This window comes from Prionailurus bengalensis, chromosome D2 (assembly GCF_016509475.1).
Source record: "Prionailurus bengalensis isolate Pbe53 chromosome D2, Fcat_Pben_1.1_paternal_pri, whole genome shotgun sequence".
In the NCBI taxonomy this organism is placed as follows: Eukaryota; Metazoa; Chordata; class Mammalia; order Carnivora; family Felidae; genus Prionailurus; species Prionailurus bengalensis.
In genome coordinates this window covers 71,778,357-71,804,200 of record NC_057351.1, presented here as the reverse complement: position 1 = coordinate 71,804,200, position 25,844 = coordinate 71,778,357, and the positions used below count along the sequence as shown (strand labels likewise).

The window sequence follows — 25,844 nt, the reverse complement described above, 5'->3', positions numbered from 1 at the left end:
GAGAACAAGGGAGGGGCAGACAAAGACAGACAGACAGACAGACAGACAGAGGCTCCGATGTGGGGCTCAAACTTACGAAAGGTGAGATCATATCCTGAGCTGAAATCAAGAGTTGATTGCTTAACTGACCGAGCCACCCAGGTGCCCCCTAAGTGTATTAGTTTTAATGGTTAAAAACAAAACAAAACAAAACAAAAACCATATTATCAAAGAAGAGATAAGAGAATGAGTAAATAAAGTGTGGTATAATAATGCAACAAAATACTCTACCACATTGAAATGGATCAAATTACCGCTACATGGATGCAACAACTTGGATGACTATCAAAACGTGTTGAGTGAAAGACATGACACAAAACAAGACATGGATGCAGACATTGAAGAAAATATTTGCAAAAGATATATCTGATAAAGTATCGTTATCCAAAATATATGAAGAACTGCTAAAACTCAACAATAAGAAAACAACCTAATTAAAAAACGGGCCAAATATACCTCACCAAAAAATGATATCCAAATAAGATATAGCAAATAAGCATACAAAAACATTCTGCACATCATATGTAATCAGGGAAATTCAAACTAACACAAGATACCACTACACGCCAGTTAGAATGGGCAAAACCCAGAACACTGACAGTAACAGATGCTCACAGGTATGACGATGTGGAGCAACAGGAACCCTCAGTCATTGCTGATGGGAATGTAAAATGGCACTGCCACTTTCAGAGACGTTTTGGCAGCTTCTTACAAACTTAACATACTGACAACATAGAATCCAGCCATGGTTCTCCTTGGTAGTGACCCAAAGAAACTGAGAACTTATGTCCAGACAAAAGTGCACATGAATGTTTACAGAGACTTTACTCATAATTTCCAAAATTTGGAGGCAATTAAGATATCCTTCAGTAGATTGAGTGGACAAATAGTGTGGTACATTTAAAGAAATATTATTCAGTGCTGAAAAGACAAGAGTTGCCATGCCATCAAAAGACATGGAAGAAACTTAAATGCATATCACACCAAGTGAAAGAAGCCAATCGGAAAGGTTACACACTGTATGATTCCATCTGCATAACGTTCTGTAAAAGACAAAACTATGGAGACAGTAAAAAGATCAGTGTATGCCAGGAGTTAGGGGAAAGAGCTGAATAAGAGAGAGAGGCACAGGGAATTTTTAGGGCAGTGAAACTACTCTGTTTGATACTATAGTAGTGGATGCAAGTCATTTATACATTTGCCAAAGTCCACAGAATGTGCAAGACCAAGAGTGAACCCTAATGTATGTAAACTCTGGACTTTGGGTTTTAATGTGTTAATGTAGGTTCATAAATTATATCAAATGTACCACTCTGGTGAAAAGTATTGATAATGGAGAAAGCAATGCATGTATGAGGTAATGGGTATATAGGAAATGTTTACACTTTCTGTTCAATATTTTGGGAACCAAAACTGCTCTAAAAACTAAAGACCATTAAAAAAAATCCAGATTTACAAGTCAATGAAAAGATTTTTTAAAAAATACAAATTCAATGTCTTTAAAATTAAGAAAAAAAAACTAAAAATAATTACTGGATCAAAATAAAATAAAAATTACTGATAAATTAGAAAGCATTCCACAACGGGGCATCTGGGTGGCTCAGTGGGTTAAGTGTCCCACTTCAGCTCAGGTCATGATCTCACGATCTGTGAGTTTGAGCCCCATATCCCTGCTTTGGATTCTTTGTCTCCCCCTCTCTCTATCCCTACCCCACTCATGCTCGCTCTCTCGCTCTCGCTCTCTCAAAAATACATACACATTTAAAACAATTTTTTTAAAGAAACTATTTCACATTAAAAATATATAAACTGAAGAGTGATTAATCTGAAACTTAGTACAGAGTACAAGTTTCTTCAGAATAAAATCAATCTCTACATTATGTAATTCTTTTCCTAAAAGAAAAACAGTATTAATAATTTTTGTTATCTGAAGAACAAGTTTAATTAACTACTACATACTTTACATTAAAATTGGAATTTAAAAAGTAGAATAACATATAGCTCACAAATACTTTTTATACATTTTCCAACAAATTCTCAATAGAAGAAATAATTTTTTTTTCAATCCAGAAATAGTGTCTCAAATCTCATTTGCCAATTAACCTTAATAAAAAAAAAAAAGATGTGTATACAATAGGTAAAGAGCACTGGCTTTTTAGTTATAAAACCTAGATGGAAATTCTATTCTAACACGGATTAAATTGTGACTTTGGACAAACTAACTTTTGTGAATTTCTGTGTCCTTAATAGTAAAATTGGGATAATAATATTATCTACTTTACAGAATTATTGGAAGAATTAAATACAAGTACCTAGCCCAGAGACAGTTCAATATATGTTAACTGCAATGACGATGACAGCAATGACAGCAATGAAGAGTAAAAACATTTAAAAAAATTAACAGATATTATATTTGCACCTACAAACGTCAAATCAAGACAAAAAGATAATTATCTGAGATAGAGATTACACTGAAATATTTTCAATCATCTATCTTTTTTCCTAGAAGTAAGAATGCTAGACTGGGGCCACCAGAAATGAATCGAACGGACATAGCAGTGTAGAGCAGCAATTCATCATTTTTTAAAAATATGTATTTATTTTTATTTTGAGAGCAAGAGAGAAAGAGAGAGAGCAGGGGAGGGGCAGAGAAAGAGAGAGAGAGGGAGAGAGAATCCCAAGCAGGCTCCACACTGTCCGTGCAAAGCCCTACACAGGGCTCAATCTCAAGAACTGTGAGAAATCATGACCTGAGCCAAAATCAAGGGTTGGATGCCTAACCAATTGAGCCACCAAGGCATGCCTAGCAGTAATTCTTCATCTTAAAGCATACATGCATTTGGGGCGCCTGGGTGGCGCAGTCAGTTAAGCGTCCGACTTCAGCCAGGTCACGATCTCGCGGTCCGGGAGTTCGAGCCCCGCGTCGGGCTCTGGGCTGATGGCTCAGAGCCTGGAGCCTGTTTCCGATTCTGTGTCTCCCTCTCTCTCTGCCCCTCCCCCGTTCAAGCTCTGTCTCTCTCTGTCCCAAAAATAAATAAACGTTGAAAAAAAAAAGCATACATGCATTTGAAATGCATCCATATTTTGATAAAACATCTACATATACACCAGATATATTCTCCACATTAAAATGTGGAAATTTACTGTAATTAATTTCTTCATAGAAGGTTAAGTTGAAACATACTAGAAGGTATTCATTTCATTCTCTGATATTTTGAGATAATTTTTAATAATAAATATAGAAAACTGACCAAAATAAATTGAAAGTTTATAGTGTATTTTCTTTCTTTGGTATTTGTTTGTTTCTTTTTGTAATTGTTTCCAATTTATAATTAGTATATCCTACACCTTAATTTGATACTCTGCTCCTACTGCACACTTCTTTTATACCAACATCCCAACAATACTGTATGTATTGAGCCCTATTCTGACCATCTAGAATTAAAACCACTTAACTTTTCTATGCCTTATGTCAATGCAATAATCAAACTCGAGATCAAGGACTATGCTGAAGTCTTCTAAGAGACAGCCTTCAATGAGAATAACTCCTATAAAAGGGATGGAAGAGTGTACAAAAGCTTTAAGAGATGAACAGGGATAAGCAAATTAACCTAAACACCTCACAGACAATTCACTAAACTAATACCACAAGTCACACTTAATGAATAGGTCATCTAAGGTAATTCAATCGAAAGTGCTGTAATTAAGGATGCCAAGCAAGATGCCAAGGGAATAGTAATTACTCATGGAAAGGTATGCTTACTTCTATAAAAAACTACCTTAAAATCTCAGTAATTTTACACAATAAAACTCTGATTGTAGCTTAAGGCACAATCCAGTATAGAAGGGGTGCAGTTGGGGAAGATGTCTGGCTGCAGGGAGTCTTCCAGGACCAGCACTATTCCTGCACTCTGCCATCGTTCGGGTCCTCGTCTTCCTCTCTCCACTGAACTACTGGACAGGGAAAAGAGGAGGCATGACACAAGAGCTTCTTAGGGGTGAGGCCTGGAGTAATGGACACCGGTCAAATGTTTATTGGTCAGAACCCAATTACATGACCTCCAGCCTAACCAATAGTACCTAGGAAACAGAACCTAGTTGTGTTTAGATTGACAACTAAACGAAATTCTATGTAGTACAATTCTGGGGGCTTAGAAAGGACTTAATGGCAAAGATAATAGATTTGAAAGTATGTCCCTAAAAATCAGAAGTTTTAAATTCAGGAAGACAAACTCCAGAAAAACTCAAACATTTTCATGACGTAGAGTTGTTTTTACTCAAGTTGGACTTTTTACCAGGAGAGCACCTTCCTGGGGAGCTGGGAGGTGAATAATACCAAATCTGTCTTCACATTGGGCAAGCTTAAACTGAATTGGTAACCTGCTTTCTCAACTGATATTCTGAGATTTATGCCCTTACGGTCTCTCACTCGAATAAATGTTTTTGAAATAAAGCAAGCATAGGTGTTCCTCAAATATCTTACATCTTAGATATCAAGGCTGCTTGGTTGATCAGCACAAATAAACCATTAGCCCTATCAGTAGTTGTGACTACAGTGGGCAAAAATGAGTGAGAAAAATTTAATGATATTTAGTGTTAGTATTTGAAGATCATATTCATCAGATGTTTATCCGCTTGTGTTTATGAAGCTGGTAACCATATGCAAATTAGATACAGTGCAACACAGTACAAAAAGGTAGGTTGTACAGCAAATGATTCGTTAATGTATATTAGGGCACAGTGATGAAACAGGTATTATATTTCCCCATTCCCAATATAGAAGACTTTTAAAAATGACAAGAGAAATTGGAGAAAACAAAAGTCCTAAGTTATATTCATTTATATTTGTTTTTAAAGCCCCTGCTTTGTGCTAGAAATTAGTTTAGAATAGAAGGTACAAGTTTGTGATCTTCCTAAAATGGAAAAGGCATTGGCATTATCCTCTGCCTCCCTCCCATTAAAAAAAAAAGAAAGAAAAGAAAAGAAAAGAAAAGAAAAGAAAAGAAAAGAAAAGAAAAGAAAAGACCAGATATAATGAAACAGAAACAAAATGGAAAAATGGTTCATAATCTTAGATATTCCTGGCCTAAAGGTAAACTAGGGAGGAAAAAAAGTACTCAGGAAGACTATCCTCCTAACGCCATATTTGTGAAAGTGCATCAAGGACTACTATTTCACAGTCACCTATAATACTTGCAATAAAGCAAATTTTTGGTCCTCAGCCTAGAATTTAAATCACCATATTCCTGAAGATTTCTTTTTCACACTAATTTTGAGAACCAGTGTCATCAGCCTAACATAAGCTGCTATGAAAAAGCTATAATCAGCAAAGAGAAAAGACTATAAGGAAAAAAGATATTCATTTATTAATTAATTTACTAAATTAGAAGATTTTGTTTAGTAATAGTGTCATTATCTCAGATAATTATAATTCCAAATGTCTTTGAGAAATTTAATCTTCAGTTTATTGTGGATAAAAAGTAAAATATGATTCTGGATCAACGCATCAATTTTGATTACTCTAACAACACAACATTTAACAGCACTATCATATGTATAATTATATAATAACAGTACTAATGTATATAATTTTCTCCAGAAGTCAGCAAATTGCTCTAAGATCTTAGGTGCAATAAATGAAACAACAAAAGTTCTTTGGCTAAAGAAAAACACAAATTTATTAGGTAAGTGGTTCTCAATGGAGGTAAAGGTAAGGGTAGCAATTATTTATCTCCATAATTATGGATTCTAATGGAACTTACTAAAAGGGCCAAAAGGGATGCCAAGGATAGTAGACATACTGAATGTACAAGGCAACTCCATAAAACAACAAAATATAATGGATACAAATCCCACATACCTTTTGAACAACATGGCAAATGAACAAGTTTTTGTTCATAATTATCCGAGCCTAGAACTTAAGTCCGTTTTACATATAAACTCAGAGTAGCTTTTTTATGTTTACAACATACACTGAATATTCTAGAAATGCAACTACCGCGTAAGTTGAAAACACATGCTATACAATTCTGATCAGAATTTAACAAAAATGTGTTCATGAGTTCAGAAAACTTCATCACCAATAGCTATGCTGTATATGGCAACCACAACACGTATCTCTGAGCACACCATGTGTCTACAGAGTATCTGAGACTCCTTTTAATAGACTAACAACTACATATTACTAGTATCAACTTATTAACAGCCCTGTAATTCATTAACAAAGTTATTAAAATTATATTATTTATATCATATATACATTCTTAAAAATCTGTAGAACTACAATACAATATCTTTGTGGTAGAAATTACATATTAAAATTATTTACCCATGAGTTGTCAATTATTTTTCAGCGCTTAAAATGTTCCCAGATGCCTACAATCCAATTCTTCTGGCTCTTATATTACTGTATCTATTTCCATCCTATCATGTATTTCCTATTATCTATGAAATGATCTGATTTCCAAACTCTTTTAAAATATCAAAAACTGAATGTATGCCTTAACATGTGGTGGTGTTTCAAGACAGAAAATACATTTCCTATGACATTTCATCATAATTTTGTCGATATTTTAACCACTCAAAGATCCAGCTCCTATTTGAAATATAATACTTCCTCATTATTTCCATTTCATGTTTTAGCATGAGATCTCTAATTTCTGATTTAGCATCTTCATTGGGACCAGAGTGGATGAAAGGAGTTTCAGGGACTTCCTCCACATGGCCTTGTATAATTTAATGGCTCTTTTTCCACAGGTCAGAAAGCTAATATGAGGGGTCCACAAGAGGCTACATATATCCATCCAATTATGCACTAGGGACAGGGAAAATGATCAGAGTCTGCAGACCTAATATAATCAATTAAACAGATTTATACCAAAATTCCATTTTTAACCTAGTCTCCATAAGTTTCCACTTTAACAAAGGACCTGTGACTCTTCATCTCTAAATGCCAGGAGCACTCCCTAATTTTCAAGATAATTAATTATGAAAATCCATAACCTTCTGAAGAATATTATTTCATTACCATTGAGAATCACTGACCTAATAAATTAATGTTTTCCTTTGCCCAGCCAAAATACTCTGAGCTTCACATTTACTGTGTACAAGACTTAAGAACAATTTATTGACTTGTTAGAATTTAGATATTTCCTGGTAATTGGAAGTAGATTAGAAGTCTAATTTAGGGTCAGTCCAGAAATGTGTTTTTTGTTTGTTTTTTTTCTTCGTATCGTATGTAGTTAAGATGAAATTTGTCAATGGTATCTTTGGATATATTAACATGATTTCGTAAGATACATAGTAACAATACTGAAAAGATTTTTAAGTGAATAAATTAATGATATGTTGGCAATCACTATGAGTTCAAATACCTTATTCAAAAGCCCTTCAGAAGTATCTGTATTCCCTTTTCCAGTGACCAATAATCTACTAAATGGCTTGAGGCCCCACTGGAGAAACTGGAGGAATATTTATTGTGTATATTGATGAGATGGTATGGGTGCTTTCTCAACTTTATTTGATGGGTGCTGGGAACCAGAGATTCAGATCTGAATCATAAAAAAAGGGTGAAGAATCACAATTTTCCATTGAACAGCTGACATCAACTTTCTGCTTATTGGTTCATGGTTTGTTTCGTTTCCTTCTGTTAATGTAAGTCAAACAATAATCTAGTTGGCTGTCAATTTAGCTCATCCGTCAGAACTCACTTGGGCAATACCACAAATTCCTGCCAACCAACATGCCCTGTTGGCCTCTTGGTCTTGTTAACTGTTAAGGTAATTATATGTACATTTAAGGAAAGGTGCAACCACCTGGCCTTTATTATTCTGGATTCCTGACATACCCACTGACACGAGGGAGCCCAGCTAACTGGAAACATTTTCTATTTTCTACTATGGCCTACAGAGAACAGCTACCACTGAGTTTCACAGACTCCACAGCTTCCCTTACTCTTTATTGTCTTCATGAAGGAAGTGTTCTGGACAACCTCCAAGAAAATAAAATCCATTAATGGGCTATCTGATATATGTAATTTATGTATTCCAATGCATCCAACTTACTGAGTTTTCTGACTCCAATACTCAAAATTTCTTCAAGATAGTTCTAGCATCCCCCAACCTATGGTCTAGAGGCAATCAGCATGCCCACATTTTAAAGAGCCATCAGCAACTACCGGTATATCAAGAAGACATGAAATCCTGAATCATAGGAGCACATCAGTAAATTCTCCCTTCTCCCCTCTTATATTTCATGCCCCTTGGTCCAATACCCTCCAGGTCCACTCTCATTCATATATGCACTGCTGATTCCTGCCTCTGCATATTTCTCAGGCTCTGCAACTTTTTCAGTAAATATCTCTTACCTATCTACAGCAGAGAATGTGTCTTCCCAGTCATGCTACTTTGAGACTTGACACTTCTTCCTGATTTGGAGACAATAAGTGGAGGCAGGGTGCACTCTGGATGAGGTCAAACAACTTTTTATAAAGCATAAATATCAGGTCAGGTGAAATCTTTGCATTGTTGCCAGGGAGAGGGAAGCTACCCTACTCTAACAAATGACAGAGGATGACTTCTAGCCAGGAGTCTTCAAGGGAATGAATCTAGGATTCAGGGTTCTGAGGTCATACTTATAAGTGTCCCTGATGTACAACTGAAACTCCCACTCCTTGTCATCAGGCAGTGACTGGCATGGATGAACTGTCACAGTTGACCTTTCAGTTTCATTTTAGAGCCAGCCAACCTTATAATTAAATCCTGGGCATAAGTTTCAACATACTCTGTTCTCTAGCTGTAGAAGGTAAGGGTCTTTAAATGTTGTCATGAAGGCCTTCTGATGTTCGCAGTATGCCCTGAGTTGATGGAAGGCTTCTTCTTTAAGGCTTTATGGCAGTTGACAAGAGCCAGCCAAGTCCACAATCATAGTTAGCTATCCCCCCATAACTTCCTGGTGTTAAAGTTTCTGCACAAACTCACACTTCTTCAACCTATACCTTATCCTATCAAACACAGTTAATATTCTCAATAATTATAGCACAATAGGATAACCACTATCCCACTTACCATTATTAGCATTACAGTGCTTATTGCCATCTGGTAAGTCACCCAACTACAACATCCCATGCTGAAGGTCTGTTGCCAGGAGCTACTTCCAGAGCAACTGCCTTAGTTGGAATTACCTCAGTAGCAGATGCTGAAGATAAGAGCTTGGATATGGGTGTTGGCCAGTTATCTGAGGAAGCATTGGTGACATAGTGGGAAATGTAGAACAAACTCTCTCCCCTCACTGGTTGAGGATGACACGTATTGGCATAAACTGCCTTACCCTTCCTGGTTGCACTGGGCAGAAATGAGTAGCTTTGGAACTAAAAGAGGAACAAAGACTCTCATACTTTAGTGGAATACGGGAAAAGTACAGGAAACTGTCCACTATAGCTTTGATGAAACCATGACAGCCAAGGGAGGTGGCAAGATACATCATAAGTATCTGCCACAACATTTTATCAAAACTTCTTTCACTTATTTTTATTTTATTAAAGAATATTATTTCCCACTGAAGAACACCAATTTCTTTCACAAGGGATTTTTAGAAGGCTGAAGAAATAAAACAAGTTTACTACTGACTTCTTTACACTATTACATTGAAAAGTGAGAATTTCACAGTATCAAGTTGTATTTCACAGAATGAAATACGTGTTACCTTCACATGTAAAACTGAGAAATTTTTCAAAAATAATATGTTGTGTTTTCTTTGAAGTCTGCATTTTGCTCCTCAAAAGTACACAATTTTCATAGAGAATACCACCTCACTCATTACGTATTTATCTTATAGTTCATATCTCCATTATACTCATGTTATAAGTTACCATTTCTCAGTTCCAAACTGTTTTTTAGGTCATAGCCAGAATGAGAACTTACATTACCCTGTCAAGATAAAAAATGTCGTGCCCCTTTAAATGAGTGTTTTGACCTCATTACTGTAGCCCTGGCAACTGTGTCTGCCACTCCCTTTCCCCCAGCTTACACCACAGGAAACGCATTCTTAAAATTTTCTCCATTTTGTTCCTTTAGCAACTGGTGGGCTTCACTGGGGGAGAGGGGATACTCTAAAAAGGGTTTGGACCCCTATCAATTCCTGTGGCCCGCAGAAGCTCTGCTCTCCAACAGTGCAAACCTGAACAGCCATTTATCAACTACCTCAGCTCAGCTCAGCTCTCCTAAGTTTCCAGTTGGTTTCACTCCAGGTAACCCAGTGTTCCAGTCCCCTCTCTCCCTGAAAGCTCCTGTTTCTCTCTACTTTTTTGGCCATTTGGTTACCCTGTGATCTCAGTTCTCCAATGATTTCCAGCAAGCTCATGGATTTTCAGTTTGCCCAGCTCTTTTTTCTTTCACTGTAAAGGTGGGACTGATGGGTACTATTTCCAGCTCTCTATGTCCTTAAGCAAAAATCGGAAGTGCTATAATCACTTCCATTTTCACTTCTTTCTTTGCTTTACTGATCTAGTTTCCCCTTCTGTTCACTGTATTCTATACCCAGAACGTTCTACCTCCTCCTTCAAGTTTCAGCTCAAGTATCCTCTTCTCAAACTCACCTAATCCCTCCAGGGTGAATTAATCCCTCCCTTTTCAGTAGTCCTTCAACACTTTCTTCATTCCATTCCATTAAATAAGCTTACTGAACCCTTACAGTGTGGTACTGATGATATGGTCCCCAAAGAATGTCATTCTAGCAAAGGATACAGGCAAGTACACAGATAATGCAAAGAAAAAATTAGCACATAGCAAAAGAACCAATTTCAGTTTGAGGAGGTTATGAAAAACACACAAGAAGATGTGATGTCCAACTACATACTTAGAGCCAAAAACAAATTATCCTGTGAAGAGGGAGAGGTTCACAAGCACTTCAAATCACTAATACAATAAATTAGTATATTATATTTTGGCTAGTGTCTCCATTGTTAGCCCGAAACATACTTTAAGCAAAAACTGTGTTATTCATCTTCATTAATAGTACAAGCACTCATTTAATAATTATTTAGTGATTTGAATGGCTAGCTTTGTTTCCTAACAAGAGTCTCATTTTCAATATATGCACACTGTAGAAAATAATTGCTTTAAGAATGATGATCCTATTTTTATTGCTCCACACTCCAAAGCCAAATAAATAAAATGAAGAAAAAATAATGAATATAATTCTATCTACAAACACCATCTAAAAAATACTATACTAATTAACATTCCAATTTTTCCCTGCTTATAAAAATCATAAATAATAACTAGGGAAAAATGTACTTTCATCATTCAGAACTATATAATTTATTGTTTTACTATTTCATACATATGCCAAACCCTGTAACTCTGTATTTCTAAGCTTATAATCCCATGAGTTCCATGAATTACAACACTGCTCTCTCTAATCTGGAAACAAAAGTATCTTACTACAGTACCACATCACACAAGAGATAATTATTATAAATGATTGTACCATTTATACAAAACTACAGTACAAATTTAAATTGTCAGTTTTAATTGATGGAATACTGGAATCTCAGAACAAAAATAAAATATTTATTGTTTGTGACCAGAACCTGATATATATTTCATGGAGGGGGAGAGTGAAACAAGAAGCAATGCAAAATAAAAATATAAGGCTTTTGTTAAAATTTTATTAAGAATTTCAAGATGGTGAAAGCAATGCATTAACCCAAGCATGATGCCCTTCTAAGCATGAAGCCCTGTGCAAATGCACAGACCAAGAAGGTGGCCTGCTTATGAACACTAATATTCAGCAAAATATTAGAAGTATCTGCTATATTAGAACACAGAACTCTGACTTAATTTCCAATGGTACTGAGACCAAAACAGCCTTCCTTAATAGGGATTTCCCTAAGATCTTATACTTTCACCTCCTTTTTAAGAGACTGTGGAAAAGGAATAAAATATGGTTGTGCTCACCTTCTCTGAACTTAAAAACCTATGATACCCAAATGCCTAGTCAAAGACATGATCATCTACCTTGAAATGTTTAAAATAATTCTACAGCAAATAGCATATTTGTTTTAAATAAAAACAAACAAAATGATCATTTTCCATGGTTAACAGGTCTTTGGATATAAAAGTTTTAGAAAATCTTTTATTAGTTTTTTCATAATTCTATACTTATTAGACTTTATGATTTGTGTCAAATACATTTATATCTAATATAAGTAAGTATATACAATTCAGAACCATAAAAATTATTTTAACATTATATGATATATTTAAATAAGAAAAAAAGAATGTTTAAATAACATCAAACAGCTGCTTTTTAGGGTTAATTTTGGGCAAGGGGAGAATAAATCTTGAGAATAACAACTAAATTATAATATATGTGCTGCTGAAATGAGCACTAACAACTAAATTATAAAAAGACAAAAATCATTCATAAAACTACTAAAAGCAGAGTAACAAGAGTGGGTTCCTGTCTAGTAAAACGGAAAAAGAAGAAAAGTATAAGAACAACTTGAAAGTCTTAAATGACTACAATTTTAATTAACAATGACAGATTCAAAAGAAAGGCAAAAAACATTTGATTGGAGTTATTTATTTAATAAGATATGGAGGAAAATTATAAAAATAAAATTCAGATTTGATATATGTGTTTTCCAAAAATTTAAGAGTATTTCTTTTTTTTTTTAGAAAGATACTAAAGACAGAGGCAGCTGGGTGGCTCGTCATTTAAGCGTCCAACTTCAGCCCTGGTCATGATCTCACAGTCCATGAGTTTGAGCCCAATGTCAGGCTCTGTACTGACAGCTCAGAGCCTGGAACCTGCTTCAGATCCTGTGTCTCCCTCTCTGTCTGCCCCTCCCCCACTCACACTCTGTCTCTCAAAAATAAATAAATGTTAAAAAAAAAAAAAAGAAAGATACCAAAGGCAATCATATTCTATGGGTTCTATTTTAAAGGCTCTGAAAAAAGGCCATCTTAAAAGGCTTAATTTTGGGGGCGCCTGGGTGGCGCAGTCGGTTAAGCGTCCGACTTCAGCCAGGTCACCATCTCGCGGTCCGTGAGTTCGAGCCCCGCGTCGGGCTCTGGGCTGATGGCTCAGAGCCTGGAGCCTGTTTCCGATTCTGTGTCTCCCTCTCTCTCTGCCCCTCCCCCATTCATGCTCTGTCTCTCTCTGTCCCCAAAATAAATAAACGATGAAAAAAAAATTTTTTTTTTAATTAAAAAAAAGGCTTAATTTTGGGGGTGCCTGGGTGGTTCAGTTAGTTGAGCATCTGACTTCATCCCAGGTCATGATCTCATAGCTTGTGAGTTCCAGCCCCGCATCAGGCTCTGTGCAGACAGCTCAGAGCCTGGAGCCTGCTTCGGATTCCACGTCTCCCTCTCTTTCTGCCCCTCCCCTGCTCACACTCTGTGTCTCTCAAAAAATAAACATTAAAAAAATTTAAAAGCTTAATTTTTCATGAGAATTGATAAAATGCAACTGAACTTAGTTTACAATAATATTGGCTGCTTAACTAGTGTAACACTAAACTTAAAAAAGAAAACCTAAACAATTAGTTTACAGCAGAAATTCAATCCACAAAAGTTTTAAAAATTCATTTTTACTTACAATTGACACTGATCACCTTTTATTCCTTTAGTTGTGCAGAAACATTTTCCTGTGTGCATATGACAAATGTTGGCATGGCCACTGCATGTACAAGCTGTAAGTCAAAACAAAAATAACACTTAATATTCTCCATCAAAAACTTGTATCACATTTCCGGGTATTATTTTTATCTTATTTTTATACTGTGTATTTTCTCCCTGCCACCCAAAAACTAGGGTTACCACATAAGTTATCTTTAACTAAAGGCAAGTAAATTCACTTATTTAAAAATTTTGTGAAACTCTTTAAAGTCTTTGGGGCATCCTGAAGTTTAGTATGGATACACATATTATTGTATTCTTCTTTGGGTTCCTTTCCACTTCTGATTTGCTACATCTATTTGATGAAATGAATTTCAAAGAGTACAAGAGTTTTGGAGTCAAACAGCTTGGCATTAAAATGTACATCTATAATCACCAGCTATGTGACCTTGGGCAATTTATTTAACTTCTCTATGCTTCAGTTGCTTCATCTGCAAAAAAAATGACAGTAATACTTAGTTCTTAATTGGACGTTATATGTAAGTGATGGATCACTAAATTCTACTATATATTATACAGTATACTATATGTTAACTAACTAGAATTTGTAATAAAAAATTGAAACAATAAGTAAATAAATAAATACTTAGCTCTTAGTAGGGATGTGAAAATTAAATGAGATCATGTGTTTTTATTTTTATTTTTTTAATATGAAATTTATTGTCAAATTGATTTCCATAGAACACCCAGTGCTCATCCCAACAGGTGCCCTCCTTAATACCCATCACCCACCATCCCCTCCTTCCCATCCCCCATCAACCCTCAGTTTATTCTCAGTTTTTAAGAGTCTCTTATGGTTTGGCTCCCTCCCTCTCTAATTTTTTTTTCCTTCCCCTGCCCCCATGGTCTTCTGTTAAGTTTCTCAGGATCCACATGTGTTTTTAAATACCTAACACAAATCAAGCACCTAATATATGCAGCTATTACTTCTACTGCTATTATCACTGCCAATGATATAATAAAAATAGTTCTATACCATGTCAAAAAAGCATGCCTGTTTATTGCCCCCAAACCATCTTAATAAGTTTCTCAGATCATTCTCAGTTTTAGTATTCCAGAATATTAACTGAAACATTCCATGGTGTAAGAGTTACGCAGTCAATTTGGCTCAGGTGAACTTATTTCATCTTACTCTGTATTCCTTATTAAAGAGTAGCATTCCCATTATTTGGAACACCAACTTCATATTTAATTGTGTCCAACATCCAATTGATTGGTAGGTTCTAGTTTCTGCATGCACAATCCCTCTTGTATCTAATCCCTCCTTTTCATTGTGATAGCTACTAACTGGTAGTAGAGTATTGTTATTCACCTTCTCTTACTGACACCAATACAATCCCATTTCTGATCTTTCTACCTGGGCTACAACTCATTGCCAATCCTAAGATATAGTCTAAAGAGACAAGGCCAAACAAGTCACTAGCCCTTTCAAAGACTTTCCATGAGAACTACGCTGTTCCTACACACCTCCATCTAGTTACATCACTCTCTTGATGAAAATGAAACAATGTGGTCTTTTCCTGATTCAAATATACATATATAAATCAGTTAATGAGTCACTGGTTTTGATCAAAGTATAAAATATTCTAGAACACTATGCACCTTTCTAATTGCTTATGATTATCTGCTTTCATGATTAATATAAATACACCCAACCCTACCCTAGTTTTGGTACTAGGTAGATTTTTAATAACTTGGGGTTGTTTTTGTTTTGTTGTTTGTTTGTTTTTTGCTAGAAGAGATTTCCACAGAAAAGCATGATTGCTTCCTCTTAAAGAATATTTAAATAAATCAGCATAATTTTCCTTTAAGTTTGTAGAATTAACTATGGAAACACAACATGTGAGAATTACAAAAAAATGAATGACAATGGACAGTATTGCAAGGAATAAAGAAAACTATCAACAAGCAATAATGGGTCCCTAAGATGTATTGATTACATCTAACTTCAGAAATAGTAAACGAATGTACCATGATATCTTAGTATTAACTTGCAGAGTTTCATATTGTTTTATATTCAGAACTTTACTAAAAATAATGATACACATTAATATTTTAAAACTCAGATAAACCTTTTATTTACCCTTTATGGCAGAACTGGACAAGAGTTATGTTTGCAGAGTTTCTTAAAAGAATTATCATTGTATAGTAGCTTTAATAATTCCTGAGACCAAAAAAAAAAAATTGTGTTAAAGTACCTTTTAATGTAAGCTCATTTTGAGAGAATTCCCTTGTGGTTCTGTACTTCAGGCTAAAATGGCACAAATGTATTCTAAATTCAATTTTTTAAGATTTATACTTCATGACACTGTTGAAATTATTCTGTTGTCAGCGTTTGAGGTTATCTTTTTATGCTGAATAAGCACCTATGAAACCATCATACGGTGGCCTTTTGTTTGGCAAATTTTATATGATGATGATTTTATAGCCTAGACATACACTAGAGGGACATTATGTGGTCACATGTTATTTCTCTTCCTCTACAGTATAAAGCTGAAATATCAACTTATAAGCAAAACTGAACAATAAGAATAGAAAAAAAAGATGTGATATGGGTTATTCCAACAAGTTGTACATGAGGAATATACTTTTTTTTTAATTTTTTTAACGTTTATTTATTTTTGAGATAGAGAGAGAGAGACAGAGCATGAATGGGGGAGGGTCAGAGAGAGGGAGACACAGAATCCGTAACAGGCACCAGGCTCTGAGCTGTCAGCACAGAGCCCGACGCGGGGCTCGAACTCACGGACCGTGAGATCATGACCTGAGCTGAAGTCGGACCCTTAGCCGACTGAGCCACCCAGGCGCCCCTATACTTTGAAACATGAAACCAAAAAGCAGTCATTGGCAGTACTTGTTGCAAAGTCAGTTCATGTGCCTAAGTAACTTTCATGGTTCTATCGTTACTATCTGTGGAATACCTACAGTAATAATTTATGGAAGTTTGGAAATAATGCCCATTTAATATCCTTTGTATACTTCCATCATATTATACTTGATTTTTAGTACATATGCTATATATTAGATTTTAAAGTAGTAAGAATTCTGGCAAAGGCAAACATTCAAATAGCTAACCTAAAGTTCTATTCTTCAAACTTACATTTTTATTTACAACAACAAACTTATGTATGAAAAGGGAAAACAGAATATAGTGGTTTCTTTTTGATATAAACATGAAATGTTGATACCAATAATACTGTAGCAATCTGATTTTCTGACTAAAAATGCAAGAATTACAACTTTGCCATGTACCTATTGTTGAGACAGTGTGATCAGTGTGATTTTTTTTTTACTGAAATAATGAAAGGTCTCATTTTTAAAATTTTGTTTATGTTTATTTTTGAGAGAGAGACAGAGCATGAGCAGGGAAGGGGCAGACAGCGAGAGAGACACAGAATCCAAAGCAGGCTCTAGGCTCTGAGCTGTCAGCACAGAGCCCGACGCGGGGCTCGAACTCACGGACCGTGAGAGCATGACCTGAGCTGAAGTCGGACCCTTAGCCGACTGAGCCACGCAGGTGCCCCTAGATAGATCTCATAATTAAAAACAGACCATCTAACTTACAGAAATGGCTTTGTTTAGTTAGGATATTTGACATCTGTACTTGCCTAAATAAAAAGTAGTAAAACTCAGTTATTTAGTCCTAGATCCAATATTTACTAAATGCTCTTGGGTGTAAGGCATTGCTCTAGAAATGTAATTGGATGGGAAACAAGAATCTAGAACTAAGTAACTGGAACCTTCAGGCAAATGGCACTGTTTCAAGGATTTCAGTTATAGATTGGAAAGTCATAAAGTGCCAGGCTGTAAGATTTTTATTTTATATTCCAAAGCTAACATTTTCAAAAATGGAAAGAGAAATGCTAACATCTATTCTAACTGTATCCCTGAGGCCCATTTCCAATTCTGTATGGGCCATAAGCTAAGACTGTGTTTTACATTTTTAAAAGATTATGAAGAGAAGGAGGTGAAGGTCGCGATAAAGGAGGGAAGGAGGAAGAGAAGGAGGAGGCAACAACAGCAGCAACTGTATCTGGTCTACAAAAAACAAAATTTACTATTTAACACTTTAGAGAGAGAGAAAAAAAAGCTAATCCCTAATCTACACAGTCTGGACTCACATAATTTGTCAGTTTTCCCGAAACCACATTTAAAACCACTTGTTTTTGTTTTCCTAATAGAAGAGAACCCTCTCCTATTTAAAACAATTAAAATTTTTCACCAAAATGAATTTTAACTCAACTCTTCTGGAATTGCATTCTCAATACCCTGTGTTTAGTTTTATAAAAGAGTAACTTTAGTCTTGTTTCATTTTCTTTGACAAAAGAAAATGAGTCATACTTTATTTTCTTACTCTAGCCGGCTATATTTCTTGACCATTGCTAATGACTGCTTAAAGTATTTAAACCCTTTGTAATTGATTTCTTATATTTTATTTATTTAATCTAGTTTTTATTCAACTAAAAAATGAACAAATGGGCTATAAACGAGGCAAGAATGACACATTCGAACATATTCACAAAGCAAACATCAATATCAAAAGAAATACCAGTTTTGTTCGCTCATTGTCCTACCACCAAAAATTACTACTTGCCTCAAGTTCAAATTCTTAAATTCCAATTGAATGAATTTTTAAAAAATATCTCTTTTGGGGGTACCTGCACGGCTTAGTCAGTTAAGTGTCTGACTCTTGGTTTTTGGCTCAGGTCAAGATTTCATGGTTTCATGGGTTCGAGCCCCGCGTCAGGCTCTGTACTGACAGTGAGGAGCCTGCTTGGGATTCTCCCTCTCTCCCTCTCTCTGCCCCTCTCTGACTCACACTGTCTCTCTCTCAAAAGTGATTAAAAATTTTTTTTAATATATCTTTTTGAATCTGTATTGTTTTCAGTGAGGTTATTTTAAAAGATGCTTTGAATACTTATTAATTGATGAATCACATAATCTGAAAAAACATTAAGTATTCATTATGTTATAAATATAAAACATGAAGTAGGTTAATAACAATACCAATATTTTGTATCTATACATGACTATACTATCTGAGGTACTTTCACACATATTACCTCTTTAATCTTTCACCATTCATGTTATTATACACATTTGACATAGGAACGGCTTCAAAGAAAAAACAAAACAAGCAAACAAACAAAAACATAGCCATGCTTATACATCTAGTAAGTAGCAAAGTTAAGAATTATATTCTGGGATTCCTTAAACCTCTTATCAGAAAATATATGTTTGTGTGTGATGAATTTATGTACATATAGACAACATGTAGCCTACTGACCACATATGTTGTTAATTTCAAATATGATTTACAATGTACTTTTTAAAGTTCAAAAGCTTAAATCACTATATTGTACACTTGAAACTTATTTAATACTGTAAGATAACTGTACTTAAATTAAAATAAAATAAAATAAAATAAAATGTAATAGAAATAAAAAGTGTTTAAAGCTGAAACTAACCACACATATTTTACACACACAAACCAACCGTCACACAATCAATAATTGCCTGCAGTAAATACACACTAAACCTATTAGTTTTACAAGGTTGACTCATCATTTTCAGATTCATTAATATACATATTAATAAATCTAAAGAGAAAAAAATATTTACAATCTAGACACTAAAAATTCTGACAAAAATAAATGTTCATTCCTGATAAAATATTAAAGAAAACAGGAATGAGATGATACTTCTTAGATAACTATATACATCTACAGACATTATATACAAAAATAATCAATATCTTGCATAATAAGGAAACAATGGAAGCATTTTTTCTGCTAAGAACAGGAACAAAGCAAGACTACCCAGTAACTCTTTTACTACTAATATTGCACTAGAGATATTAGCCAGTGTAATTATACAAGAAAAGTTAATTGATACTTAAGAACTAGAAAGAAAAAGTTAAACTATGTCCACCTGGAAATGATACAGTAGTATGCCTGGGAATCAATCCCAGAGAAGCAGTAGTAACACAAACTAAAACATTAAACAATCCAGTAAGGTAACATAATTAAATAACACACTGAAATCAATAACCTTCTAATAATAAAAAACAGGTAACAGATAGAAAATTAGTTTATAATTGGAATGAAGAAGATAAAATATTCGGGAATAAATTTTTAAAAATATATATGCAAAATCCATTGTAGGCCTAAAAGTAGTTGTGAATAAATAAAAAAAATTTGTTGCTCTTGAAAAAAAAAAGCAACCAACATCATAAAGATGTCAGTTCTGTTTGAATTAATTCATGAATCTTACATCTCAATAAAAATGCCACATTTTGATGGGAATTAATTGATAATAATCATCATATAAAAAATAAACATGCAAGAATAGCCAGGAAAACACTAAAAAAGCTTAAAAAAACCCAGCCTACTAGACATTAAAACATTTATAAGCTCTCTATAATTAAAACACTGAGATAATGGCACATCAATGGAGAAACAGCTCAGCAGAGTACAATAGAAAATCCATAAATAGAACCAAATACATATGAAACTTTAGTATATAAAAAGTGTGTATATTAAATCATGGATCAAAATGATTTTTTTAAAATAAATGTCACTGGGACAATGGATAGACAAAGGTTACATTATATTTTTTAATTTTTAAAATGTATTTATTAATTGTGAGAGAGAGAGAGAGCACAAGCAGGGGAAAGGCAGAGACCGAGGGAGAGAAAACCCCAAGCAGGCTCTGCACTGTCGACATGGAGCCTCACGGGACAAACCGTGAGATTATGACCTGGGCTGAAATCAAGAGTCGGTAGCTTAACTGACTGAGCCACCCCAGGCACCCCCAAAAAAAGGTAACCTTAGATCCATACTTCACACCATACACAAAATTAAACTCCAAAAGCATCAGTGACCTAAATGTAAAAAAGTAAAACTATACAAGTAAGCCAAGAATATACAAGTAACTTAGATAACTAGGATGTAAAAAAAAAGTATTCTAACTCTAATTCTAAGAGTGATAATTTTGGGGCACCTGGGTGGCTCAGTCGGTTGAGCATCCAACTTCAGTTCAGGTCATGATCTCAAGGTTTATGGGTTTGAGCCCCATGTCAGGCTCTGTGCTGACAGCTTGGAGCCTGGAGCTTGCTTCAGATGCTGTGTCTCCCTCTCTCTCTGTGCCCCTTCCCCACTTGGGTTCTCTCTCTCTCTCTCTCTAAAATAAACATTCAAAAAAACATTAAAATAAAATAAGTGATAATTTTGATGACATTAAAATATAAAGACTTCAGCATGGCAAAATAAATAATAATCACCATAAGCAAGGTCAAAAGACAGACCAACTTAGAGAAAATTATTCAACAGATAGATAATATTCCTAATAAGTAAAGAACTCTTGTCAAATTGAGGAAAAAATATGAAAATATCCCCAAAGAGAATTGAACAAATACACAGACAATTAACATAAAATATAAAAATGGTCCTTAGATACATAAAGAGAAGTTTAACTTCACCCATAAGAGAACTAAAAATTAAAACACTGATTTACTAATTTTCACCTATCTGACAAAAGTTGAAAAGTATAAAAACATATTCTGTTCGCAAATCTATGTGGTAATAGGTACTCTTACACAGTGCTAGTGGGAATGCAGACTGGTACAATCATTGCTAGGAATACTGTGTATGTTTTTATCTAACTTAGCATGCTCCCTTTGAGGAATTTATCCTGATGAAACACCTCTTATAGTACAGAAATATCTACGCACACAAAAGTTTCCGCTACCATTACTGACATTTGAAATTATTGGAATCTGCCTAAATATTCAGAGTTAGGAGAACAGTTGAATAAACTGTAGTATATTCTCAAAATGCAGTACTAGGTAGCTATAAAAAGAACGAGGAAGATCTCTGTAAGTAACATGGAATGATTTCCAAATTATGTTATTATATGACAAAAAAAGTACAATAGACATGTTACCCTTTGTGTAAAAAAATAAGAAAATGTGCATGTTTCTGCATATTTAATTTAAAAAACATAGGGAGGATAAACCAGAGAATGGTTTGAGACAGGTTGCTTACAAGGCATGAATAAGAATGTCATGGAAAGAATTGGGGGTGGGGGGGAGGAGGTAGGGAGGAAAATGACTTTTTGTACATTCCTGACTTTGGGGACCATGTAAATGTTTCACACACTCAAAAAAGAAAATAACATCAATGATACTGATGGGGTCCAGGCTAACACTAACTAAACACAGATATAAATGAATGACCCTTACTCAGATGATTAACGACCACACTGAAGGAGGAAAAACAATGAACACAAGTACTTTTTTTTTTTAACATTTACTTGTTTTTGTGACAGAGAGCACACATTGCAGGGGAGGGGCAGAAAAAGAAGGGACAGAGGATCTGAAGCAAGGCTCCACACTGACAGTAGTGAGCCGTTTCAGGGCTCAAACCCACAAACTGTGATATTATGACCTGAGTTGAAGTCGGACACTCAATAGCCTGAGCCACCCAGGTGCCCCAAACACAAGTAATTTTTAAACACAGTTAGAGATTATATGTCCTCACACTGGAGACAAAATAAATAAATAAATGCTAACCTCTAATTAATATTCTTCCTTTTCACAGAGGTATGGGTTACAACTCTGGAAATACCTTCTGTACATTCTAAGACTGAAGAAATTAAAAAAATATATGCTGTGGATAATGAAAGTTGGATTAAAAATTTGGAAAGTGGGAAGAATAGAATAAACCCTGTAGTAAGGGACAGAAAATTAGGTATTAGTGTAAACTCAGGGATTTTATAATATAAAATACAAATAGAGGTAAAAATGTGTACCAGTGTGTGTAGTTATGTATAAGAATATATATATGTCTATGGGTAGACAAACATATATGCACGTATGTACACAGATATTTATTCTCTAGTTCTGTCTGTTGAGATGATCCAAAAATAAAGATGTCTTTGTAGCAAAGAGCCCACTAACAGAAACAGGGCAGCTTAAGAAATGCCAGTTGCCAGTCAGGGCAGGAATATTACAAGACGGTACCTAAAACACAAGAAAATGCTCAAAGAATGATAAAGTGTTCACTGATAGATATATGAAAAATAGGTAATGATATAAAGAGATAGATAGATCATAGGTAGATACATAGATAAGATATACAAACTAAAGAAGAGAAAGTTTTTCACTGTAAAATCAAGCCAAATAATCAGTACAGAAAACTGATGAATGAGAAAATCATTTGGTAAAAATCATAAAACTAGTAGGTGAAAGTTTAAGAACTAATACAATACTCACAGTCTCAAAGTATCTCCCAAAAGATAGTTTTTTCATGACAGGATAAAAAGGTAACTTTACAGTGCATAAATCTAGCAGACAACACTTTATCCAAACGTTCATACTGAACATTACCATTAACAGAACGATGATAGCATGTGGCTCATGATATGGTGAAAAAAATTTAGCATAACTTCAGTGGTATCCTGCCCAAAGTGTGTAATCAGAATATAATCATAAAGACATGTCAAACAGAGCCATACTGTAGCACATTCTATATATACACACACACTACTAGGCTGTATTCCTAAACAATGTCAACATCACTAGATAAAAAAAAGGCTCAAAAAATGTTCCAGATTCAAGAAGTGTAAAGAGACATATAAATGAATACAACCAGTAATCTTGGATTTTCTTTTTCTCTAAAGAACAATGCTGGGGGCGCCTGGGTGGCTCAGTCGGTTACGCGTCCGACTTCGGCTCAGGTCATGATCTCACGGTCCGTGAGTTCGAGCTCCCCGTCGGACTCTGTGCTGACAGCTCAGAGCCTGGAGCCTGTTTCAGATTCTGTGCCTCCCTCTCTCTCTGGCCCTCCCCTGTTCATGCTCTGTCTCTCTCTGTCTCAAAAATAAATAAATGTTAAAAAAAAATTAAAAAAAAAAAAGAACAATGCTGGGACAAATGGTGGAATCTAAGTAAGGTCTACATTTAATAACAATATGCACCAGTGTTCATTTCCTGATTTCTGTAACTATAAGGTTACAGAATTTCTAGTTTTTAGAAAGTATCACTAAAGTATTTAAGGGATAAAGGCCTATCAAGTCTTCAATGATTAACTGAGACACCAAGAAGAAGGAAGAGACTGTGTATTTACTTGCAACTTTTGTATTAAATTATGTCAAAACAAAAAAAGTTAAATAGACCTTTTCAATTTTAAAAAGATTAAACATTTATACACCTCCCAAAAATAAAATACAGGCTTATGCTTTTGACCTGTAGGTAAATAACAACATTATGTTTAATAACTTTGAGGTGTTCTTGTTTCTCTACAAGTTATTAAGGGTTTTTTGTTTTGTTTTGTTTTGTTTCCATTTTGAGAAGGGATGCTGTTAGCAATATGTGAAATAAGCAATTTCATTTCTCAAAAAAACACTAGACCTTACCATTTCAAGAAAAAAAAATCTTCCTCTGTGGATAATTCCCCAAATGTCTTCTATTACCGATAATATACCCAAATGCTTTCTTTTACTGAATGAAAGAACTAGCTGTTGACAGATAGAAGAATATGAAAAATATACTTTTAAAATACAAATTATATGATAAAGTGAAATAGATAATATTTGGAAGTTAGCTGCTAACATTTATAGGACAATACATTCTGTTAAAATGACCCGAAAATTAATACATCAGTGAGGAGAAATGTGGTCGGTAAGTTTGAAAAGTGAAACACAGAGATTCTATTTATCTTTTCTAGAAAAACTAGAAATAGAAGAAAATTATATATATTGCACTTTCTTCCTTATCTAAACTTTATATAACTTCTTTTTTCAGTACTTAACAAAAAAACTTATATATAAAATATTGACTTACTGCTCAATAAGTTATGAGTAAAGAATAAAACACCATCTAAAATTATTAAAACCAATCTTCATTCCCAGCAAAATAAAATATACATGTGGAACCAAAATTGCTTCACTGTTCCCTCTATTAATGAAAAACAAAAGAGCTTTCTTTTTTTTTTTTAAGTTTATTTATTTTTGAGAGAGAGACAGAGTGTGAGTGGGGGAGGCACAGAGAGAGAGAGACAGAGAGACAGAGAGAGAGACAGACAGACAGACAGACAGACTCTAAAGCAGGCTCCAAGCTCTGAGCTGTCAGCACAGAGCCCAACACAGGACTCGAACTCACGGACTGCAAGATCATGATCTGAGATGAAGTCAGACGCTTAACCAACTGAGCCACCCAGGCATCTCTATAGCTTTCTTTCTTTTTTTTTTTTTAAAGAAAAATCAGCTTGCAAATAACAGTAAGCTACTTTTTTACCTCTTGCTCTAATGAAAATATTGGTTGAAACTAGAAAATTACTTAGCTAGGAAATTTAAATTATTTTTCTTATAGATTATGTGCAAATGAGTAAAACAGAAAACACAAATATTGTATTTTCCTAGTAACACTCATATAACAAAATGCTAACTTTAAACCAAGCACAGTACTACCACCTATGGAATGAGGATACAAACATAATATAAAAAATTAAAAACATAGAAGACAAACTTTTCTCAAGTCTGCATACTACTTAGAAAAACAAGTTAACAGTGTTACAAAAACACTGATGCCTATCACCATGGAGGTACCAACACTGCCTGAAGCTAGGAGAAATATTACAAAACATTTTCAGGCTGAAATTTCCAGAGATGAGATCTGGAAAATGACTTAGGGAGTTCAGAGGTACAGCGATGTCCAGGGAAGTAAACGTAGCTCAAATGGGTAAAGAGCTGGGTTTGAATGAACGAGTGGCTAGGCCTGAGGTAAAAAGGTACAATATTATGAATGTCCTGGCCATAAAATAAAAGAATAATCAAAAGAGGGGCACCTGAGTGGCTCAGTCAGCTAAACATCCAACTCTTGATTTTAGCTCAGGTCATGATCTCAGGATTCCTGGGTTTGAGCCCTGCTTGGGGCTCTGGCCTGACAGCACAAAGCCTGCTCGTGATTCTCTCTCCCCCTTTCTCTCTGCCCCTCCCCTGCTCGCTCTCTCTCTCTCTCTCTCTCTCTCTCTCAAATAAATAAATAAATAAATAAATAAATAAATAAGAAAAGAATAATTAAAAGAGAGGCTGATCTGTTGGGAAACTATTAGAATAGCCTAG

The 25,844-nt window shown here is 34.8% G+C and overlaps 1 protein-coding gene across 1 annotated transcript in view; it reads right to left on the bottom strand.

The window, feature by feature from the left end:
• The window catches only part of ATRNL1 (attractin like 1), a 782,697-nt gene that overhangs the window by 534,696 nt on the left and 222,157 nt on the right, over positions 1-25,844 (bottom strand). Inside the window, exon 20 of the mRNA XM_043597648.1 lies at positions 13,642-13,735. Within this exon, the coding sequence (XP_043453583.1) occupies positions 13,642-13,735 (94 nt within the window). The remainder of the gene's footprint in view (positions 1-13,641; positions 13,736-25,844) is intronic.